This window comes from Myotis yumanensis, unplaced genomic scaffold, assembly GCF_028538775.1.
Source record: "Myotis yumanensis isolate MYYU_CA2020_CCGP unplaced genomic scaffold, mMyoYum1.0.hap1 SCAF_8, whole genome shotgun sequence".
Taxonomy (NCBI): Eukaryota; Metazoa; Chordata; class Mammalia; order Chiroptera; family Vespertilionidae; genus Myotis; species Myotis yumanensis.
Genome location: NW_027223759.1, coordinates 29,671,376 through 29,694,271, shown reverse-complemented (window position 1 = coordinate 29,694,271; position 22,896 = coordinate 29,671,376). Strand labels below are relative to the sequence as shown.

The 22,896-nt window shown below is 40.7% G+C and overlaps 1 protein-coding gene across 2 annotated transcripts in view; it reads right to left on the bottom strand.

Moving 5' to 3' along the window:
* The window catches only part of LOC139015088 (nuclear body protein SP140-like protein), a 38,005-nt gene that overhangs the window by 10,947 nt on the left and 4,162 nt on the right, over positions 1-22,896 (bottom strand). Inside the window, exons 2-11 of one of the 2 annotated variants that reach the window (XM_070422358.1) lie at positions 20,287-20,449; positions 19,054-19,222; positions 16,243-16,326; positions 14,854-14,916; positions 12,941-13,090; positions 11,500-11,646; positions 10,411-10,485; positions 7,934-7,987; positions 6,921-7,067; positions 3,722-3,775 (exon numbers count right to left, since the gene is read on the bottom strand). In XM_070422358.1, coding sequence (XP_070278459.1) covers positions 3,722-3,775; positions 6,921-7,067; positions 7,934-7,987; positions 10,411-10,485; positions 11,500-11,646; positions 12,941-13,090; positions 14,854-14,916; positions 16,243-16,326; positions 19,054-19,222; positions 20,287-20,449 — 1,106 coding nt within the window. The remainder of the gene's footprint in view (positions 1-3,721; positions 3,776-6,920; positions 7,068-7,933; positions 7,988-10,410; positions 10,486-11,499; positions 11,647-12,940; positions 13,091-14,853; positions 14,917-16,242; positions 16,327-19,053; positions 19,223-20,286; positions 20,450-22,896) is intronic. The other variant, XM_070422359.1, reaches the window with a different exon arrangement.

The following is a 22,896-nucleotide window of genomic DNA, read 5'->3' as shown; positions in this document are numbered from 1 at the left end:
CTATGCTCTTCCACTGCAGTTAGGTAGTGGAGACAAAGTCAAACACTGTGCATGCAGCTCCTGTTTGAGCTCTGACTCAGTGGCAGAGAGGATAATGATGGGTAACCTAATGGAGAGGGTGTCTACTTGATATTTGTGTTCTCTTGCTTTACCTCATTTTTTCTCCTCATCAGCTTTCTCCAAAGCTGAAAGAGGAGCTCAGGAAACTCTAGAACAATCTTCAAATTGCATGGCTAGCTGGACTACTGCTGTCTGACAATGGTGTGCCCTTTATCAAAAGCTACATCCAATGCTCTGATCATCAAACTCTATGACCTCATCTCCTCTTGTCCACACTTCTCTAATATGGCTCTTTGGTCATTGAAGGCTGTTGTCCCCAAGGAAGGAAGAAAGGGGTCAGCTCTTTCCTGCATTGTGATTAGGACAAAAGTGATTGGGGATTAATGGCATTGTATTAGGTCAATTCTGAAAATCTGAGTTCTGTTCTGTTGGTAAGGATGCTTCATTCTTTCCCATGCTTCGGAGTGCCTAGCAGTGGTTGGTAAACTCATTAGTCAACAGAGCCAAATATCAACAGTACAACGATTGAAATTTCTTTTGAGAGCCAAATTTTTTTAACTTAAAATATATAGGTAGGTACATTGTTATTAACTTAATTAGGGTACTCCTAAGGCTTAGGAAGAGCCACACTCAAGGGGCCAAAGAGCCGCATGTGGCTCGCAAGCCACAGTTTGCCGACCACGGGTAGAGGATTTGTTTATATTCTTTGGAAATGCCTTTGCCCTGCTTGTATCTGACCCTTCTGCATGAAAAGTCTGAGTCACAAATGATTATTAGAGAGAAAGATGAAGTTGCAGCCAGTGGAATGGTTTTTAGCAGTGAAGGAAGAGCAAAGATGCAGGCACCTGAGGAGGAAACACCTAGGAAGTATGGGAGATAGAGAGGCATAATTATATCTGGGATTCACAAATGCCCTGAGTCTTCCTTCCAGAAGGAAACCGCCCTAGTGTAGCTCTTCAGTGTAGAGTGCAGACACAGATCCATGAATACAGGAAAGAAAAGACATATAAAGGGCATTCCAACTTATGAAGAAAAAGGTTGTTAAATGTATTAACCACTTTTACCTACTTTCAAATATTCTAGAACCAAATATAAAATCTTTAAAACCTTTGTATAAATTTTATGTAAAGCCATAAAGGAAAACCCTGACAGATTTAGCTATCTAAAATTTTCAAACTTCTCTAGGAAAAAACATACAATTAAAAACCTAAAAGTTAACATTAAATGAGACAAAATATTAACAATATACATTTTCAAAATTCAACATGTAATATATTAACATACCTATTCTTGGACAGTATGACCAACATAACAGCAACACAGATAAGACAGATACCAAGCATTTGTAGAAGAGTAACAGATGACCAATAACCAGTGAGAAATGCTCAACTACACTAAAAAATTATAGTAATGCAAATTAAAACAGGAATAAAATAAAAGTATCTACTCTTAAATTGGCAAAATGTGTGCTTGATATACTGATTAAAATAAGGGCAATGTAACACTAGGAATAGATTAACTCAGATAAGTAATGTAATTCTAAATATGTTAATACATGGGCAGGCAAAATCTGAAAAGATACCCAACAAAGTCTATAAAGTTCATAGATTTTAAAATTTAAAAAGCAACAAAAATGTGAGCATTTAAAAAATATAAATTGCCTATTTGAAAGATGTAAAGTAACCATATAAAAGTAAAATATTCTCTCTCTTTTTTTTTAATCTTATGAAAGGTGGTAGTTCTCTGTTGTGTCTGTAATAAATTCCTCAAAACTTTGCAACTTAAAGTAACACAGGTTTTTATCTTGCAGTTCTAAAGGTCCGAACTAAGTTTCACTGGCTTCACGTTAAAGTGCCCACAGGGCTTTGTTCTTTTCTGGAGGCTATAGTAAGAAAGAATCCTTTTTTTTTTTTAACCTTTTCCAGCTCTAAGTGCTGCCCACATTTCTTGACTCATTGCCTTCTGCTTCCATCTTCAAACACAGCCAGTTTACATCTCTGATCATTATTCCATAGACACAAAGCCCTCTCTGCACAGCAGGAGAGTTTTTCTGATTTTAAGCATCTACATGATTTGACTGGGGCCACCCAGATTATCCAGGATAATCGCCCCATTTCATTACCTTAACCCCATTTTCAAACTCTCTTTCACCATCTAAAGAGACAGATTAGAGGCTCCAGGGACTAGACATGGACATCTCTGTTTCTCTTGGTATAAAATTCTCAAGAACCTTATAGGTCTCCCATGTATGTCATGGGGATTTGCTGCATTAGACAAGAGGCTCCTCCACAGATGTTGCCTATATAATCACATATCTATATTTTACTTCAGCTGAGATGGCTGAGGAGATCTATGAGTTTCATGCTTAGTCTCATCAAAGAACCTTTCTGTGACTAAATATTCTGATCTTTCGCTGCTTCCGAGGCTCTAGCAAAAATTTGCTCAGCCACACTCTTGGTTATTCTACAGAGCACACTTAACCTGACAGAGAATCTCAATTTTAGCATCTTTTGTAGCCAGAGTAAGCTAAGACAATCCAAATCATCAAGTCTTGATTTCTTTTTGTTGAGCAGTTCTCCTCCCCTCAGCTTATTTTGTTCTTCTCACATTTTACTTTAAGCAGCAAAACAAAACCAGCTGCATCTTCATCACCTAGAAACCTCCTTAGTGTATATCCAGAAAGTTTTGCTTTCCATATATCTGCAGGACAGGATTCCGCTCCACTTTCTGTGACTATATAATAAGAATCCTCTTCCTCACGTTTCCAAATACATATTCTTTATTCCCTTCTGAGCCCTCACCAGTCACACCTTTAACCTTCATGTTTGTACATACTTGTGCTGTCCAGGATGATTTATGAATTCTCTGAGACAACATAGATGTTCTCTTCCATGTCTTTCCTCCTTCTGAGTCCTCCCTAGGTCTTCAGCATCCACATTTCTACAAACTGCTCAAGGCAATCTAGGCTTTTTTTTTTTCCAATCATTCTACTTAAAATTCTTCCAGCCTCTACCCACTGCCCAAAGCCATTGCCACATTTTTAGGAATGTTTTAGAGCCATAACCCACTTTTAAGAACCAAAGTCTGTATTATTTTCATATTGCTGCCATAACAATTTACTATAAATAGTGGGCTTAAAGCAACACAATTCATCATCTTACAATTAATGTCAGAATTATGAATGGCCTCACTGGGCTAAAATCAAGTTTGTAACTGACTTTCATTCCTTTCTGGAGGCTGTAGGGGACAACTTTTCCTTGATGTTTCTGCTTCTTAAGGTCACCCACATATCCTATTCCCTTCTTCCATCTTCAGAGCCAGCAATATTGCATCTCTCTGACCATTCTTCCATAGTCACTTATCCCTCTCTCCATAGCCAAGAAAAGTTATCCGAATTTTAAGGATTAGGGAAGTATATTGGGTCCACCCAGAGTATCCAAGATAATCTCCCTCATTTTAAGGTCCCTAGTAGAATTAAATCTGCAAAGTTCACTTGCCATGTAAGATAACAGATTACATGTTTCAGGGATTAGGGCACGGACATCCTTGAGACACCATCATTCTACCTACCACAATATTATAAATAATAATAATGATGAAACTCTGGTATTTAAAAACTAATTTCTACATCAAAAGCAAACAAAATCTTATTCACTCTTACTTTTTTTCCTCTCAGCTTTTTCTAAAGTAGATTTGTTTCCAAGATTCACAGTATCTAAAAAAAAAAGGTAGTAGTGAGAAATTAGAAATAAATAAATAAAAGTTGCAGATCTTAGCATGATTTATAGTACAGAAGGCTTTAGTTTATAAGGATCTTTCATCTATTGATTCTCTCTTTGTTCCAAAGAAACTAAAAACTTCAGAATTAAGAAGTAGAAATCCAGGATTGGCCATGCATCTTCCTTTATTTCTCAATAGGACTTTGAAAAACACCTTAGTATTTCAGTTTATGAGGGATAGGAACAGACCTGGTCTTAAGAAGTCTGGGTGCATGGGAGGATGCTGACCAAACTGAGCCACACACTAGCAGGGCTTCTCTGTTGTTTTTGGGTGTTTTTTGTTTTTTTTTTTGGCCCTCTGTATTTTGCACTGCATTCTCTTTCTTCTTTTACACATACATAGCTTATGGATTTGTGTTCATGTCTGTAATTGTATTATATTTTAGCTCTGCTTCTTTCCCAAGGTGGTCTTAGAAATTTGAAATTGAAGAAGGCAGGTCTTTTAATTGGCTTCTTCACAGAATGATTTTGTGAAACAGAGTTCCTTCACCCCTCTCCCCAGTACAGGAGACCACTAGGAATACCTAGAAGCTAAGTTAACTCAGGTCCCTCTAGTCCAGTGATGGCAAAACTTTTGAGCTCGGTGTGTCAGCATTTTGAAAAACCCTAACTTAACTCTGGTGCCGTGTCACATATAGAAATTTTTTGATATTTGCAACCATCGTAAAACAAAGACTTATACTTTTGATATTTACTTTATATATTTAAATGCCATTTAACAAAGAAAAATCAACCAAAAAAATGTGTTCGCGTGTCACCTCTGACACACGTGTCATAGGTTCGCCATCACTGCTCTAGTCTGTGCCTGATGTGTGTGACCTGCAGGTTGCTCCAGGTCCTACCAATAAGGTGGTGAAGTTCATGCATAGTGGGCAGCTTTTCCCAACCTGAAGCACTTTTCTTACCCCCACTCTCACTCTGCCTGCTATCCCCACCCCCATTCTACCTCAGCTCCCATCTTCACTCTATCTCTTACCTCCACTCTCTTTTATCTATTATCTCCACCCTCATTCTACCTCTTTTTTTCATTCTTTCTTTGTATCATTCTAAACATGTTTAAATATTTATTAGCTGGAAAAATGGATCAGAGAAGTATCTATTCTAATAATAGAGGGATATGCAAATTGGTCAGGATGCCATCACATAACGACCAATCAGGACGGGAGCGGGGCCGCAGCAGAGACCTCTCAGCACACCTGCGCCGGGGGTCTGCAGGGTGCAGAGAGGAAAGGAGAGCACATAGGCAGTTAGGGGGATCAGGCCAGCAGGGGAGAGCAGTTAGGGCCATCAGGCCAGCAGGGAAGCAGTTAGGGGCATCAGGCAGGCAGAACAGTGAGTGGTTAGGAGCCAATGGTTCTGGATTATGAGAGGTATCATGGATTGGAGAGGGTGCAGGCTGTGCTGGAGGACCCCCACTCCTGTGCACAAATTTCGTGCACTGGGCCTCTAGTACATACATAAAGCCTAAATTTTAAAAATGATATCAAATTATATTTTTTTAATATTTTTATTTATCAATTTTATTTTTAACTAGAGGCCCAGTGCACAAAAATTTGTGCACTTGGGAGGGTCCCTCAGCCCGGCCAGTGCCCTCTCGCAGTCTGGGACCCCTCTGGGAATGACCACCTGCTGGCTTAGGCCAGCTCCTGGGGGATTGGGCCTAAGCTGGCAGTCAGACATCCCTCTAGCAGCCTGGGAGCCCTCAGGAGATGTCCAATTGCCAGTGGGAAGCAGGCCTAGCTGCAGTCAGAAAACCTTAACACTGCTGAGGAGGGGGGAGAGGCTCCCACCACCACAGCTGTACTGGCAGCCTTCAGCCTGGCTTGTGGCTGAGCAGAGCTCCCCCTGTGGGAGCACACTGACCACCAGGGGACAGCTCCTGCCTTGAGCGCCTGCCTCCTGGTGGTCAGTGTGTGTCATAGTGACCAGTGATTCCCAGTCACTCTGCTGTTAGGGTCAATTTGCATATTACCCTTTTATTATATAGGCTAGAGGCCTGGTGCATGGGTGGGGGCTGTCTGGTTTGCCCTGATAGGTGTTCTGGATCAGGGTGGGTGTCGCGCTGGCCAGGGTGAGGGGCTGAGGGCCGTTTTCAGACTGGCCACACCCGCTTCAGGGGTCCTGCTGGGTTGCCTGGCCAGTCAGGGTGAGGGGCTGATGGCTGTTTGCAGGCTGGCCACAGCCCCTTCAAAATGGGGATCCTCGCTGGGGTGCCTGACCAGCCTGGGTGAGGGGCTGATGGCTGTTTGCAGGCTGGCCACAGCCCCCAGCCACCCAAGCTCCCAGTGGAGGCTGGTTGGAAGCAGGTATTTGGGATTTATTTGGCTTCTATAATTGAAACTTTGTTGCCTTTTGTGGAGGCCACAGCCAGTCAGGAAAGCGGGAAGTTTGGCTTCCTTCATCGCCAGGGCAACCAAGCCTTCTGCTTGCTCCAGCTCCATGGCTGCCAGCCACCATCTTTGTTAGGTTAATTTGCATATAGTAGCTCTGATTGGCTGGTGGGCGTGGCTTGGGTGTAGCAAAGGTACAGTCAGTAATCATCTTTGTCTTTTATTAGCGTAGATTTAAGTTATTGAGGTGATTCTCGTTGACAAAACCATGTAAGTTTCAAGTGTACAATGCAATAAAACATCATTTGCACACTGCATCAATCACCCATTACCCCAAGCAAAGTCTCTTAGTTTAGCTCATTTTTGCTAATTATGCTGGTTTCTGGCAAAGGTATCTCTTTATACCTCTCCTTGTCTTTCTGTGTATGTTTTTATTAATCTCCTTTCATGAATATCTTAGCTCTCTGAAATTTTTCCTTTTTCTTTAACTCTTACCCCAATATCTTCCTCTCTCTGAATATAGAAATACACTCTCTGATATCAACTTTTACATCTACCATTTCTGTTTTTGATATTTTTTCCCAATTACTGGGGACATTTTTCTGCTGAATCCCTGCATAAGGCACTTGTTCCCTCCCCTTTCTACCTCTAACCAAGGTCACCAGGACTGTCTCCATGAGCCCTGATGACATATCCCAGACCCTTGCCTGGTTCCGGGATTCACATCACACATTCTTTCAGCCAGCCTTACCTATACTGTCAGACACTTGGTTACAGTCAGTCCTTGCTTGGGCTTCAGATTTAACTCCCGAATTTAAACATGGCTTTTCCTCCTTTATATGCACTGGGTCTACAGAGCAGGAACTGGTTTTGTTTCCCTGGTGGAGTAGCTCTGCTCCTGGACAAAATTGTAATAAATGAAGAATTTCATTAGCCTCCCCTAAGGGAGTGAGCACCCTCATGACAATCAATAAGCCCTTCTTCCTGTAATTCCACTGCAGAGGAAAGCTCCCCCAGCCCTGTCCCTTTTTGCTGCTCAACCCTGTCCTTTCTTTGTGCCTCTCTTTATAAAAATTTTTTTTTATTGATTTTTAGAGAGTGGTAGGGAGAGGGATAGAGAGAAACATCAATGAGAGAGCAACATCATGGATCAGCTGCCTCTTGCACACACCCCTACTGGGCATGGGCCCTTCAACCCTAACATGTCCCCCAATACGGAATCAAACCAGTGACTTCTGGGTGCAAGGGAGGATGCTGACCAAACTGAGCCACACTAGCAGGGCTTCTCTGTTGTTGTTTTTTTTTTTTTTTTGGCCCTCTGTATTTTGCACTGCATTCTCTTTCTTCTTTTACACATAGCTTATGGATTTGTGTTCATGTCTGTAATTGTATTATATTTTAGCTCTGCTTCTTTTCCAAGGTGGTCTTAGAAATCTGGAATTGAAGAAGGCAGATCTCTCATTTGGCTTCTTCCTAGAATGACTTTGTGAAATAGAGTTCCTCCCTCCTTCACCTTCTAGAACCCTTTGGAGTATTTACTTGAGAAAAAAATTGAAACTGTATTGAGTTTGAGTGATTGACCTCTTTAGGTTTAATTGTCCCAGCCATTACAAACCAAAAGTTAAAATATGAACAATATTAAATTAAAGCAAATTTGTATTTTAGTATAAAGGTATTAAGAAAAAAAATAGAACCTTTTGTAAAAACAAAGCAAAAATCCTGTTCATTTGTAACCATGAAAAGTTCTTATTTGCTTGCTCTTACCTGCTTTGCAAAGTATTTTTCTAGATGTAGGTGATTTTATGAAATCAATGGACTCTATAAAGTAAAAGAGAGAGAACAGTATTTGTTTGCAGTGGTCTTACATAGTCTATTGCAACTCACACAACAGGTAGGGTTTGTGATAATTTCAGTGTTGAGATTATCATTTTTCTCTTTCTCGCAATTGTACCCAGTTCTAGTGCTCAGGGTCATAATGCTGGGCTCCTGCCTGGCTCTCCATTTTACTTTCCATGTGAATTAATAAATGACCCTCAAACATTATCTCCATTTTCCTCCACTGTTAATGCTGGGATAACCTACTTACCCTATCTCCCTGTTAATTTTTTTGTGAAGACAAAATGAACTTGTATTCACAAAAGCCCTGTGAAAAATCAAACTGTAAGTCAATAGTTTAAGTATCATTTAAGTTTGAGAGTAGTTGGTCTCAACTATTTTTTCTATTAGTAATTAATATTAGCACAGATTATTCTTTGAAGACGATCTAAGTTTTGCAGTAATGACAATATTATCAACAGATAGTGAAATACTATGCTCACTCACTATGGTCTATAGAATATGAACACTTTAGCATTAATAGATATGACAGTGCATAGTAAAAATGGCTGTTATTTACTAGTGTATTATTGATACATTTTCAATATTGAATACATTTATCCAGTTGAACAACCACTTATAATGCCTCCTGCTTCCTACAATTTCCCAATAGGATTGAAAAAGTTAAATGCTTAAAATTGTATCCAAGAAGTAATGAGTCAATACATATAGAGAACTTCAGAAAAAAGATTCATCCAAAAAACAGAGCTCTGGATTTAGACTCTGGATATTTGTCCAGAAATATAATCTTATCTGATACAATTTAGAGTTATAAACAGGTGGCTTCTTGGGTCTCTCCTCCTTTGCTTGATTCTAAGGGATCTAATTTATTGATCATTGAAAAAGGAATAGGATTCTTTAGGTGTCTCAGTATGAGACCAAGGAATCGATGGAGCATGGAATTCCCTAATAATTCCCTAATACAACTTGAAAAATCATCAAAACCCATGTATACCATGGCCTGCACACAGGGCACCTGGTCCATCCCTTTAAGTCGCCTGCCTTGTAGGTTCGTGATGCTCCCATTCACTATCCCCAGAGCAGAAAGTCACTGGTAAAGAGCGCCTGTGCTCTGCTTGAATCTTACTTTCTTTCACTTCTCTCTCTTCTACCTCTTACCCCTTCTATTGTCATTTCACAATTCCTTCACCTGCTGTTTCTTTGTGGGGAGACCTTGGAAATCTTGTTTTAAGAAGAATGTTGGTAGAGAGCCACTTCTACCTCCTGGTGCTCCTTGAAATAATCTTCTCTTGTGTTTGAGCGGTAGATCCATTTTGGGACCACCTTTCAGAGCACTTTGCCTACGCTAAGCCACAAGTCAGAATGTACACTCTCTAAAAATGGAAGGAAACTTACATTTTACATTAATAAATATAGAGAACTTTTAGAACAAAAATATTATTTATAATAGTGTTCTGTTGTAACTTCAAGACAAGGTAATATCTTTTTTTTTGGGGGGGGGGGGGGTCATTTCCTAGTGGGTTTTCCTAAATAGACATGTTTCTACTATACTCTGAGAAAGAAGAAAGGGAAAATCAATCACCACTTTGTGCTCTAAAGACCTGCAGATTTTATGACTACTCATGCTACACATAGGATTGAGGAAACAGCATTTTGATAACTACGCTGAGCTCCAGCTTTACAAAGGAAATAACCCAGAATCCAGGAAGCTGGTCTTTTCTTTTCCCTTTATCTCCATGAGACTTTGTGGAAGACCTCGAAACATTTATGTGATTTTGTTTTCTCATTTAGAAACAAGAGTAACAATGGCCATCCTGCTCACTCCTCAGGGCTGTTGTAAAGAAAAAAAGTAAGACACTATTTGCAAAGGTATTTTGAAAAGTCATTCTATATGTCATGAACTGCTGGAAAACTCTCTAAAAATCAACAATTTGGGTTTCAAAACACCTTATCCATTTCTAACACAGGAGAGCTGATAAAAGTGACCCTTGACACTATTCAAACTTTGTGATTAGATGGCAATATGACCTTCCAATAAAGAAATATTTAGCTTTCTCTTCTCTATAGAAATCACTGCTTAAATCCAACAATTTATAGTCATAGAATTAGTTTTGAAATAAATTCACTAATTTGCTAGCCTATTTCTACTATATAATCAATAGATGGGTGCATAGGTTAATTAACAATACCTATGAATTAATAGACCTCATGTTTAAAAAATATAAATATAATAATTTCTTATTAACTTGCACATCCCAAAAGGTCAAGTAAAATAAACACAGAGAATGGGATTCCAAGATAAACTAGATCCGTGGTATAGGATGAACTCAGAATTGATGCTTCAGGAAACTGTAGCTCTTAATTGAGGTTCCTGCACCCCAAGCCCTGAGTTCCCACCTCCTTACCAGTTTTCCTTTTCAATGCTGAGGTGGGAGCTTTGGAGGGTCCATCTCCTTCAGTGAAGTCCTTCCTGTTGATCGCTGCACAAAGGAGAAACAACCTCTAATGTCCCAGGGTGGGGCCATGAGTCCACTGAGTGGAGAGCCCTACATGAGATCACTAGGAAGACCTAGAAGCTAAGTTAACTCAGATCCCTTTGGTCTGTGCCTGATGTGCATGACCTGCAGGTTGCTTCAGAACCTACCAAAAAGATGGTGAAGTTCATGCACAGAGAACTGCTTTGTGTAACCTGAAGCACTTTTCTTACCCCCACTCTCACTCTGCCTGCTATTCCCACCCCCATTCTACCTCAACTCCCATCTTCTCTCTATCTCTTACCTCCACTCTCTTTATACCTATTGTTTCCACCCTCATTTTACCTCTTCTTTTTCATTCTTTCTTTGTATCATTCCAAACATGTCTGAATATTTATTAGCTAGAAAGATGGATCAGAGAGAAGTATACATACATAAAGCCTTAAATTTTAAAAATGGCATCAAATTATATATTTTTATTTATTTATTAATTTTATTTTTAATTTAATTTATTGGGGTGATACTCGTTGACAAAATCGTATAGGTTTCAAGTGTACCACTCAATGAAACATCATTTGCACACTGCGTCAATCACCCATTACCCCAAGCAAAGTCTCTTGGTTCAGTTCATTTTGCTAATTATGCTGATTTCTGGCAAAGGTATCTCTTTATACCCCTCTTTGTCTTTCTGTAAATGTTTTTATTGATCTCCTTTCATGAATATCTTGGCTCTCTGAAATTTTTCCTTTTTCTTTAACTCTTACCCCAATATCTTCCTCTCTCTGAATATAGAAATACACTCTCTGATATCAGTTTTTACATCTATCATTTCTGTTTTTGATATTTTTTCTCAATTACTGGGGACATTTTCCTGCTGAATCCCTGCATAAGGCACTTGTTCCCTCCCCTTTCTACCTCTAACCAAGGTCACCAGGACTGTCTCCATGAGCCCTGATGACATATCCCAGACCCTTGCCTGGTTCCGGGATTCACATCACACATTCTTTCAGCCAGCCTTACCTATACTGTCAGACACTTGGTTACAGTCAGTCCTTGCTTGGGCTTCAGATTTAACTCCTGAATTTAAACATGGCTTTTCCTCCTTTATATGCACTGGGTCTACAGAGCAGGAACTGGTTTTGTTTTCTTGGTGGAGTAGCTCTGCTCCTGGATAAAATTGTAATAAATGAAGAATTTCATTAGCCTCCCCTAAGGAAGTGAGCACCCTCATGACAATCAATAAGCCCTTCTTCCTGTAATTCCACTGCAGAGGAAAACTCCCCCAGCCCTGTCCTTTCTTGCTGCTCAACCCTGTCCTTTCTTTGTGCCTCTCTTTTAAAAAAAAAAAAAAAATTATTGATTTTTAGAGAGAGTGGTAGGGAGAGGGATAGAGAGAAACATCGATGAGAGAGCAACATCATGGATCAGCTGCCTCCTGCACACACCCCTAGTGGGCATGTGCCTGGCTGGAAATGAAACTGATGACCTCTTGGTTCCTGAGTTGACTCTCAACCACTTAGCCACACCAGCCAGGCTCTCTGTGCCTCTCTTACTTTTGGATGTTTTACTTTCTGGGAAAAAAAAGGCCTATTTTTATCTGAATGGGTTCCAGGGCCTTTTTTTAAAAATTTATTTTGTGGACATCTTTACTTCTTAATGGTGTTGGGAACAACCCTTTATGCCTTCTTTGTGATGACTTCTCAAATCAGACATAGATGACCATTCTTCAGTCATTGTCCTTTATTTATTCTCAACATAATTGTCTTTGTGTCTCCCCCAATTTTTTTCTATTTATTGTTATTATTTCCCTCCGCATTTTTCTCTCTTCCTACTCCCTTTCTCTCTGTAGTTTTTTATCAGTGTCTCCATGGCCCAGCAGAGTCTAGGGCAGCCATGGGCAAACTACAGCCCATGGGCCGGATCCGGCCCGTTGGAAATGAATAAAACTAAAAAAAAAAGACCGTACCCTTTTATGTAATGATGTTTACTTTGAATTTATATTAGTTCACACAAACACTCCATCCATGCTTTTGTTCTGGCCCTCTGGTCCAGTAAGAACCCATTGTGGCCCTCGAGTCAAAAAGTTTGTCCACCCCTGGTCTAGGGGGAAGCACTGTAGCTGTGCACGATACAAGAAGCTGCCAAGAGTGAGATCCTCCTTGCATGTGACCCAGGTTCTCCAGGCCTCACCATAGATGGGGACTTGCTACCCACCTGATTTTTCAGTTTATCCATTCTTTGTTACTAGTATGTTTTCTACGCTCTTCTTTTCTATTTCTATTTCTTAATTATTCCTGTGAACTGTGAATGCCTTTTCTACATCTAGTTTGTCTTTCTTTATATTTGTTTTTTTAGCACTCAATCATCACCATAGTCTTCCCTGTGCCTTAACCCACAATACCAAATCCCTCCACCTGCCAGTTCCCCTCCACACTCATCAAACCCAGCCACTCAGTCTTACCTGCTGTCTTAGACTCTTGGGAACGTTGTTCATTTGCTTGTTGGCTTTTTAGTGCATCCTCATTGTCAATGGTTGTACCTGTTTCAGTTGCATTTATCTCTGGTGTGTCATGGCGGAGCTCTAAGAGTCTACGTTCAGGCTGGGCTGTATCTAGACCACGTTTAGATTCATAGATATTTTAGTTACTCCCTGCATCAATTAGAATCTAACAGGAAAATACAAAGCTCTCTAAGCTTTTGGATCAGAGGGAATTTAATCCAGGGGATTAGTTATACAGCTGATGGTAGAGCTGACAATTCCAAATGCAGGAATTTGGCAACCCAAAGAATAGTCAACAGGAAGCTATGGGAGCGATCTAGGGTGAGTGCATGTGTCACTGGATAGGTAGAAGGTCGACCATGGCTGGACTGGGTGGTGGGAGGTAGAGTCATGGGAGGTGTAGCCAATGCCAGAATTGTTGCCCAAGACTGTGATGGGGAAATACCATGCTTCTCTCTTGCTCTCTCCCCCACATCTACTCTCTTGCTGGTATCACCCAGGTGAGGAGCTCAGCAGGAAGCAGTAGCAAGGGAGATGACAAGCAAGTACACATAGTCTGTGGCCAGAGATAGAGGGCAGAGCAGAGCAGAAACCCATAAGGAATGAATCCCTGAGTAAACCACCCAGGACCAAGTGCTTCTCCAAGGTGAGCCTCCTCTGCTCATGTTTTATTCCATCGACCCACCCTACTCTGTTCCCAGAAACCTCACTAGTGTATTAATAGATAAATATTTTTCATTGCAGCTTGGATTTTTCCATATAGTACTGTTTTTCTAAGCAAAGTAATTTATATAACTATTATTTAAATATTAATTCCCACAATTTTAACATAGAACCTTGGCCCTGGTGCATGGTTTGTGCCACATCCACAGTTTCTTGGAGCCTCCTCTTGGGGGTGGGGCATGAAGCACAGTCCTTCCCTGGCCTGTGCTGGTCACAGTCAACTGTCCCAACTGAGTCAGGCTCTTCCGCACATTTATTGGTGGTTTGCTGTGCATCATTTGGGTTATAATATCACCTCCTCCTCCCCCAAAAATCAACACCCTGCGCGCGCGCACAGACACACACACACACACACAAACACACACATTGAAGCCCTTCTCTGCTCATTACTCATTCCGATTCTTTCCTCTCAACTCTCCTATTCCCATCAGCTGCTGTGGTAGATGAACTGCTAAGAATATGGATTGACGCATGTTAGATATTTTATATTCTTATTCACTTTTTTGACAAAATGTGATTTGCTAAAATACAATGGTGCTTTCAAAATCATTCTGAAAGATTTTTTCTTTTATAAAAATGTATTACTAATTTAGAACATCCTTTCTTAAATAAGACATCCCAGTATAAACTATGTAATAATGACTTTTATGTTGTTTTTATAGCAGCTCCAAACCTGCTGCCTCAGAGATGATGGGAGAGGGTTTGCTTAGGAAGCACATGGCATCCATGGTCCTGTGTGAGGGACCCAACAGGTGAGAGACCTTGACCTAGGGGGAACACATTCATCATCCTTACCCCATCACCCTCACTGCAGTGCTGGCCACCATTAGTTGTGATGTGAAAGCAAGGCTGCAGCCAGATTCAAGCAAGACAGAGGCAGAAAACTGTGAAGCCAAGTGCATTGGCATTAGTTCCAGGTCCAGGCTGCCAGAAGCTGGCAGCAAGTGCATTTCAGGAGTATGGAAGGAGCGACTCTCCCAGGCAACCAGAAAAATGAAGACTCTGTTATCTACAAATCCTTGGCGAAATTGCCAATGCAAAGACTGACTATTCTGGGCAATTAGTTCTAAAAAGAAGCAGCCCTCCTACCACAGCACCTGCCAGATGGGACAAGGAAGCAAAGGGTCATATAACAGTAAACAGGAACAGACCTTTGTAATTACAGGCATCTGGGCCTAACCACATCACTCTTTGATAAGAAGTATCACCAGTTCCTGTGAGAAGAAATGAGAGGTTTATTTCAAAAATTGAAGTATAGGCTGTGACATTCTCCCCTAATCTCATTTACCTTTTATAAAGTAGGAGTTCAAGATCCCCTCCCCCAGGTATCAATACAGAGCCCATCTGGACCAGGAGGATCGTACTCATCTCTTGCCATCAGTTGCCCTCTGTCCTCAGCCAGGCCATCTCACTGAGATCATCCACAAGCCACTCAGAAACCAGAGATGGCTTTTGTTGTCACCCATGACTTAGGGAACCTGTTTTTGTTGTCAGCACTACCCCGACTGGTGACTTTACCTGACTTCCTACAAAGTCATGTCTCCTTGTCCCACCCCACTTCACACCACACCCTCCCTAAGCATGTCTGTTTCTCTGTCTTGTTGGATTTATATGAGGTTCAAGTCTGATTCTCCTGTACTTCCTCCAGTTCCTGATGTTCTTGTTTCTGTATAATTCTCTCTGCATAGTTCCCTACTTTTGACTCATGTTTCTTTCTTTTCCGTGAAATAATCTGGCTGTGTATAGGGTTAGGCACACAGACCCTGGATTCAGAATGCCTGGTTCGTCTTGCTCATTTGACCTCAGGCCAACTACATACATGGCCTCGAAGATTTCAGTCTCCTTTTCTGCAAATGGACAGAAAGTGATACTTTCCCCCAAGGGCAGCTGTGAGCACTAAGCCCACAACTGCCAGAGTAAATTGTCTATAAGTGAGTTCTTAGTAATATGGTTGTTGTTACTGTGTCCTTGAATCCTTTTCCTTGCCTTTAATTTCCCCTTTTTCTTCATCTCTCAAAATACCCACATCCCCTCTTGCATATCTCATCACTTCCTCTCTTCTCTCCCTATGACTGCCCATCTCCTTGAATATTCCTGCTCCTGAACAGCATCTCCCACATTTAAATCAGTCCCTTTGTCATCATCCAGGATCTCTTCTGTAATGTTGACCTTAGGCCCATAGTTCTTAGCCCTTCACAGCTTCACATTCATCTTGTCACCCACAGCCATAGGGAATCTTCTCCAGCAGGATCTCTCTAAACCATAATTACTTCCAGGTTAGCATCGTCTTTAAATCTGGTTTCTTGACACACTGGGTTCCTAATCCTCTATCTTGGTTATTGGGATAATGGTATCTTGTCATAGCTCTTCCTCTAGGATCAGCCCCTGGTCAGACTCTCATACAAACAGCCCTCCCTTCCTTTTCTAGGCTCTTCAACAGGTCTTCCCTAATTCCCAAACTCCACGCAGGACTCAGGCCCACTTCCTATTCTCCTTTCCTCTTAGCAGAAGAGAATCAGTTTCTATCTGTTTGCAATCACCTTGTTCCAGGCTTAGTTGATCATTAGGCCTCTCCTCGATTTCTTCTCCATCACTTTCTAAGAGGAATTCTATTTCTGGTATCACTGAAGAGAGGGCAAGAGAAGAAGACAATTAGAGATCTTCATGGAATAGGAATCATCTGAAATTACATGTTTAGGATTTTCCACTCCTTGGATCACTCAGTGCTCAGTGGGTCCCATTCCTATTGGTAATGTTCTCTCTTCATTCGTGAGACAGAAAGAGAAAAACCAACAAAGGAGCTCTTATGCTTCCCACATAGAAAGGAACCACTTGAATGTCAGGATAAAGGAGCTGTGGCAGCATCGTGGACTTGTTACTCATGTAAAATATTTCAGCTGGCCGGGAAAGCATATATCAAAATAAATAATATACTGCTTAATAACCAATGGACATAAGACACTGGGGGGTAGGGGAGGCTGGGGGATTGTTAATGGCAGGAAAAAAAGGAGACATATGTAATACTCTTTGTAATACTTTAAGCAATAAAACAATTTTTTTTTAAAAAGGCCAACATAAATAAATAAATAATATACTGCTTATTTTGAAATGTGTTCGCTGAATTGTTCTAACCATAGAGGAAAAACAGGGATTTCCTTGGGAGGAAAACAAAGACCCTATAGAGGTTTATGTGTATAAAAGAGGACAAAATTCCAAATCTTTAAAAATGTGCCTGGATAAGAGAAGGTTTTGGCTCAGTTGAGTCAGGGAGGATGACTGCTTCCCAAAGAGAGAAGCCAGAGCACATGGGAACAACTGGACAGACTGAGATCCCAGGACAAAGGAAGGACACTCCTTGAAGCTGCAAGCAGGGACTGAATTTTGTGGCACAGGAGGACATCCCAAGAGGCCTGGACCAGGGACCTGGGAAGGCTGCCAAAAGAGGGAGAACATAGCACCAGCCCATGGCCCCTGTATGTAAGTAGCCCAGCAAACATATGGAGGAAGGTAATACACCAATAGTCCTTGGTGCAGGTCTCTGGAGGATGCCTGGGGAAGAGATGGAGGGAAGCAGTTAGCCAACATGCTTCAGGGCTGATGGCACAGGTACCTCCTAGGGCAGTGATGGCGAACCTTTTGAGCTCAGCATGTCAGCATTTTGAAAAACTCTAATTTAACTCTGGTGCCGTGTCACATATAGAAATTTTTTTATCTTTGCAACCATAGTAAAACAAAGTTGTATATTTTTGATATTTATTTTATATATTTAAATGACATTTAACAAAGAAAAATCAACCAAAAAAATGAGTTCACGTGTCACCTCTGACACACGTGTCATAGGTTCGCCATCACTGTCCTAGGGCAAAAAAGCTGTACTTATAAACCTGTACTACCTCTTTATTGTGTGGTAAATAACATTAATTTTTTAATTTTTGAAGCCAGACTTTCCAAAATCTTTTTTTTTATTCTTGTCCCATTTGAATAAACTCCCACAATCTGCTTCTCTCTCTGAGATTAATATAATTTGTCCTAGTTCTGCAGATACACAGACCCTTTAACGCTTTATGCTTGCTCCCGTATCATCACATTCCTCAGTTCATATCATTTTTCTTTCCAATTCTCCAGCATTGCATGGAAATCTTTTTGAGACCAAAAATATATAGAATAAAAAAATTTTCTAGGCAAGTCAAACAAAAATTATTGGAGGACAACTTCTTTACTAAGAACCAAGAAAAAAAAGAAAAAGAAAAGAAATCATGCCTCTCAGGGAAAAAGTAGAGAATCAAACCAGACGTATTGTACAGTATCAAAAACCATCTCTGGCAGAGCAATTGTTTTTTTGATTATTTGATTGTTGTTTTTTAAATATATTTTATTGATTTTTTACAGAGAGGAAGGGAGAGGATAAAGAGTTAGAAACATTGATGAGAGAGAAACATCGATCAGCTGCCTTCTGCACATCTCCCCACTGGGGATGTGCCCGCAACCAAGGTACATGCCCTTGACCGGAATCGAACCTGGGACCCTTGATTCCGCAGGCCGATGCGCTATCCACTGAGCCAAACAGGTTAGGGCTGATTATTTAATTGTTGATCACACCTCTTGTGAAGAATGAGTTAATAAAAACATTTCTACTTCTTCAAGAGCAAATTTGAACTTGAGTTAATTTTCTTGCTCATTAATCTGGAAACCTGATGATGGTATTCTTTCTTCTGAGTTAGTAGGCCAACACTACTAAGCTTAGAGTTAAAAATGACCAGTGACTGTAGGTGGGTAAATTGCATGTGGCCTGGGAGGATGTAGATGTGAACTATAATCCATTTTTTGTTTTCATTCAACATAGCAACTCTTGTAACTCAACTGTCCATTGAGCAATCTCTGAAAATTATGACTACAGAGTTGTTCCACGAGATAGTGACTCCCCTGGGCACTATGAGGCTAAATCAGGGCAGATCCTCCACCCATATCTAAGCTGTTACTTGAGGTGGGTTATAGTCAACTTAGTGGACTGTTGTATGGAAACTTGCAAATGGTCCCATAGGAGAGGAGCAACTGATAATATCTTTCTGAGATGTTGTGTTTCCTGTCACTTGTCCTTCTAAGTAAATCAGATGTCCCTGTGCCCCTGGTAGTCTTGTGACTCTAAGTGCCTAAGAAAACAGACCTTTAGGTGGGTGTCTATACTCTAGCCATTATATCATAAGCATTGAGAGACTCATGATATGTTTGTTTTCTTAACTGCTACATCCAGACTGCCAAGCACCTTGTGTGACACATGGTAGACACTCAATACATACCTGTGGGAATAAATTGGCCCTGGACATAAAAATGTAGGTAATAAACCTAATTACCTTTGTTGAATATTCTATAAATGCGAAGTAAATCGGGGTAATTCCTCGTGATGGTCCTGCTGAACAGTGTTCCCAGAAGAGACATGTCAAATTTCTTCTCCAGTTCACAGAGAACATCGTATATGACTTCATGTACAGCAAACCGTTTTTTAAAAGATTCTTGAGATTTCTTAAAAATGGTGGAAGGGGAAAACATAAATACAGACTTCCAAGTTACAGAAGAGCCCTAGAAGCAATGTTATTGTTAATGTATTATAATTTCCCAACATAGGTATCTTCTCATATACAGTTTTAGAATTTCTCTAATTTTGTGTGGCTACTAAGTGGAACAACTAAATCCTTCCTCCTGGAAAACACCCATTTGTAAATCTGAGCTCCTCGCCCTTTTTTACATGAGATGGAATAAGGCGCCATTAGGAAGAACAAAAATAGTTTCAAGTGAAGTAATATGTAGCCCTTTCAGGGCCTGGCTAAATGTTTTAGGAATAGACTTAGTGGGTGATGAGATACTATTCTATTGATTGAACAACCCTTGTCCCTTCCCCAGGACTGACTTGGCCTGGAAGCTCCTGTAAACTTTGCCATAGAGAAAGCCTATGCATAGGGAAAGTGAAGACTTGCATCTCTATATCTTCACCTACGTCTTCCGCTAAAATTAACCTAAATTCTAAGACTCCAGAAATACCAAAAGAAAAGGGGAAAAACAGAAAGGAAACTGTTGTTGAAAGAATAGCAAGCATCTACTTTCAAATTTGTCCCACATTGATTCTCTGTGGATCTTAATTTTCTCTGTATTAAGTATTTAAATTGATGTTCACTGAAATAAAATGTTATGTCAATTATTATTTTATTAAATGAAGTCATTCAACTTATTCACCCATTCATTAATATTATGTTTAATTCCTAGTTTATATTATACTGTATATATAATTTCTAGAAGGTATTGTACACCCACTTCAGATCCAGCCTATCTCCAGTGCTTTTCTCCCAGCTCCAAGGAGGCACCACAGAGCCTGTTCCTTCAGTCAGAATCAGGACTATCTCCAGTAATGACTGCTTCTCTTCTCTCTTTCCACCTTACAGGAACACTTAATAACAGTCCTTGGGAAGGTCTCCACTCACAGGTAACTCCTCAGTTGCCCAGTTATGCTCTGACGTTTAATTCCAGGATATCAAAGTATAACTTAGTTTGGGGTTGTTTTATCAGATTATGACATAATAAACCTCACTTACTTCATACATTTCATTGGTGATGAATTCATGGTCACGGAGAAGTTCAAGGAAAGGAAATGTTGTTTTTATTGCACCTGAAATCTCCACCTTATATTTTTTGAAGTATTTGAGTGCAATGTCACTGATACGTTTGTTTTCTATGTTCTCATCTTCTGCAGACATACTAGGGAGAAGGGATACCATTATAAAATGGCCATCAAGGTTTTGATATGCAGTAACATTTAATATATGAAGGATAGATAGGCTGTGAAGAACCAACATAATTAAAATAAGTGGTCTTGAGTAAAGGTTAGAACAAATAGAATGGAAGAAATAGACAAAACTGTAATAAAATGAAGCATAGCAAATTAGAAAGACATAATATTATTGAAAAATGCAAGCCTGTCATGATCAAAGCCATTGTAAAGTTATTTTGTCTAAAACATATCTGCAATGTTTTATGGAAACATTTTAATTGCCTCTAACCCCCTGCCAGCCTGATCTCAACCCCAACTGCCCTCTCCTGCCCGCCTGATCACCCCTCACTGCCTCGACCCCCACCACCATGGCTTTGTCTGTAAGGAAGTCGGATATTTGGAAGATAGCCAGCTATATGCACTATACTGCCAAACTGGTCATTAAAAAATTGAACCACTTTCTTACACCTTACACCAAACAGTAGTTGTCCTTAAAACCCCTCCTCAGCCCCCACCTTAGGTTCTGCCTTCGCAGTTCACCCAGATTTTGTTCTGATTGGTCAGTTTTTATGCCAGTCAGCATCAAAATCTCTGCCTCCTAGGCAGCCATTGGCTCCTCTGGAAAATCCAGAATGGCCCTGCCTTCATCTCCTCACCAGCCCTTCAGTCACGCCCCAGTCTGCTACTGGGTGTATCTCTGGCTGTTCTGAGAAATGGCACCTCAGGTCTGTGCTGGTGGCAAATTTGAATTCTCATACATGACCTAACCTTACAGTGCGAGCTCCGTAAAGGCAAGCATTTCTCTTGTTAATTCTTAGTGCACTCATAGACTTTACCTGTGTCTATGCATCTATACTAGCACAGCATGGTGACAGGTCAAACAGGTCATTTTGGTCATCACGGTCACTGCCTTTTTATATATATAGACTAGAGGCCTGGTGCACGGAATTCGTGCGCTGGGGGTGGGGTTCCCCAGCCTGGCCTGTGCCCTGTCACAGTGCAGGAGCCCCGCGATTGATCGCCCCAAAGAAGTAGGCCCCACCCACCCATCCGGGGCTCCTTGATGGATTGCCCTAAAGAGGTAGGCTGGAGTTGGGATCCCACCTCCACGCCACACTGAGCCTCACCACACAGAGCCAAGAGAAGGCAGGACCTCAAGGCAGGCCTCACCTCACAGAGCCTGGGGACCTGCCTCCCAGGCAGGCTTCATGCTGTGCACACATCGTCAAGCCCAGTCCCCCCACCTGCGTGCACCCACTGTGTGCGTAGCTACTTAGGCTTTTATTAGTAAGGATGATTATATATGGAGAAATTATTGAGGCCTAACTAAATTCCCTAAGTACTAGAAAAGGAATTTGCTGAGGAGCCTGAATAAAAATCAAAACAGGTACATAAAACTAACAGATATTATATGCACAACATATATTGAAAAGAAATAATACTTCAAACACAATAGTAAATACACATATATCATCATAATAAGAGGCTAATATGCAAATAGTTGTCACACCATGATGCCTTAATGACAGATCAGCAAGGACCTGAGGCCACACCCCCCGCCTGGTAGAGCTTGACAGGGGACCTAAAGCTACACCCCCCCACCCAGCAGGGCTTGACAAGGGTGGGGTCGGCTGGGTCTGGGTCTGGTGTGATTTCGAGGTGCGCGCATTTGGGCAGGCACTTGACTCTGGGTCCCGTGGCATGCCCCAGACTCTGACAGGAGGGAGATTTTCATGTACATTTTACTAATTTTCTTTCATCTCTGATACTTCTATTATAGAGAAAGGGCAAATAGCAATATTAAAATATTTCCTCTAAAAAAAAATATTTCCTCTAATTAATTCCCTTTTAATGTGCATGAATTTCATGCACCAGGCCACTAGTATACTTATAAACATCTAAAAGTTATGAACCTATATGAAAGAAACTATAATGTCTTATTGAAGGAAATTAAACAAGATATAAATAAATGGAAATGTAGAAGTTACCTCCAATTAGGAAAACATAGCAATTTAAAAATGTCAATCCTTCTGACTTTTTTTTTAAACTTATATTTTATTGATTTTTTACAGAGAGGAAGGGAGAGGAATAGAGAGTTAAAAACATCAATGAGAGAGAAATATCGATCAGCTGCCTCCTGCACACTCCCTACTGGGGATGTGCCTGCAACCAAGGTACATGCCCTTGACCAGAATCAAACCTGGGACCCTTCAGTCCTCAGTCCGAAGCTCTATCCGCTGAGCCAAACCAGTTAGGGCTATCCTTCTGACATGTGTAATACCACTGAAACTGGCTATCATAATTCATTAACTTATATGACAGAACAAATATCTAAGTCAAGCAAATAAAAGTATTACAAGAGTAGAGGAAGACTTAATAGTTTTAAATATTAAAAATCAGTGAGATTAAAAAAATGTAGGAAAATATTTTCAGC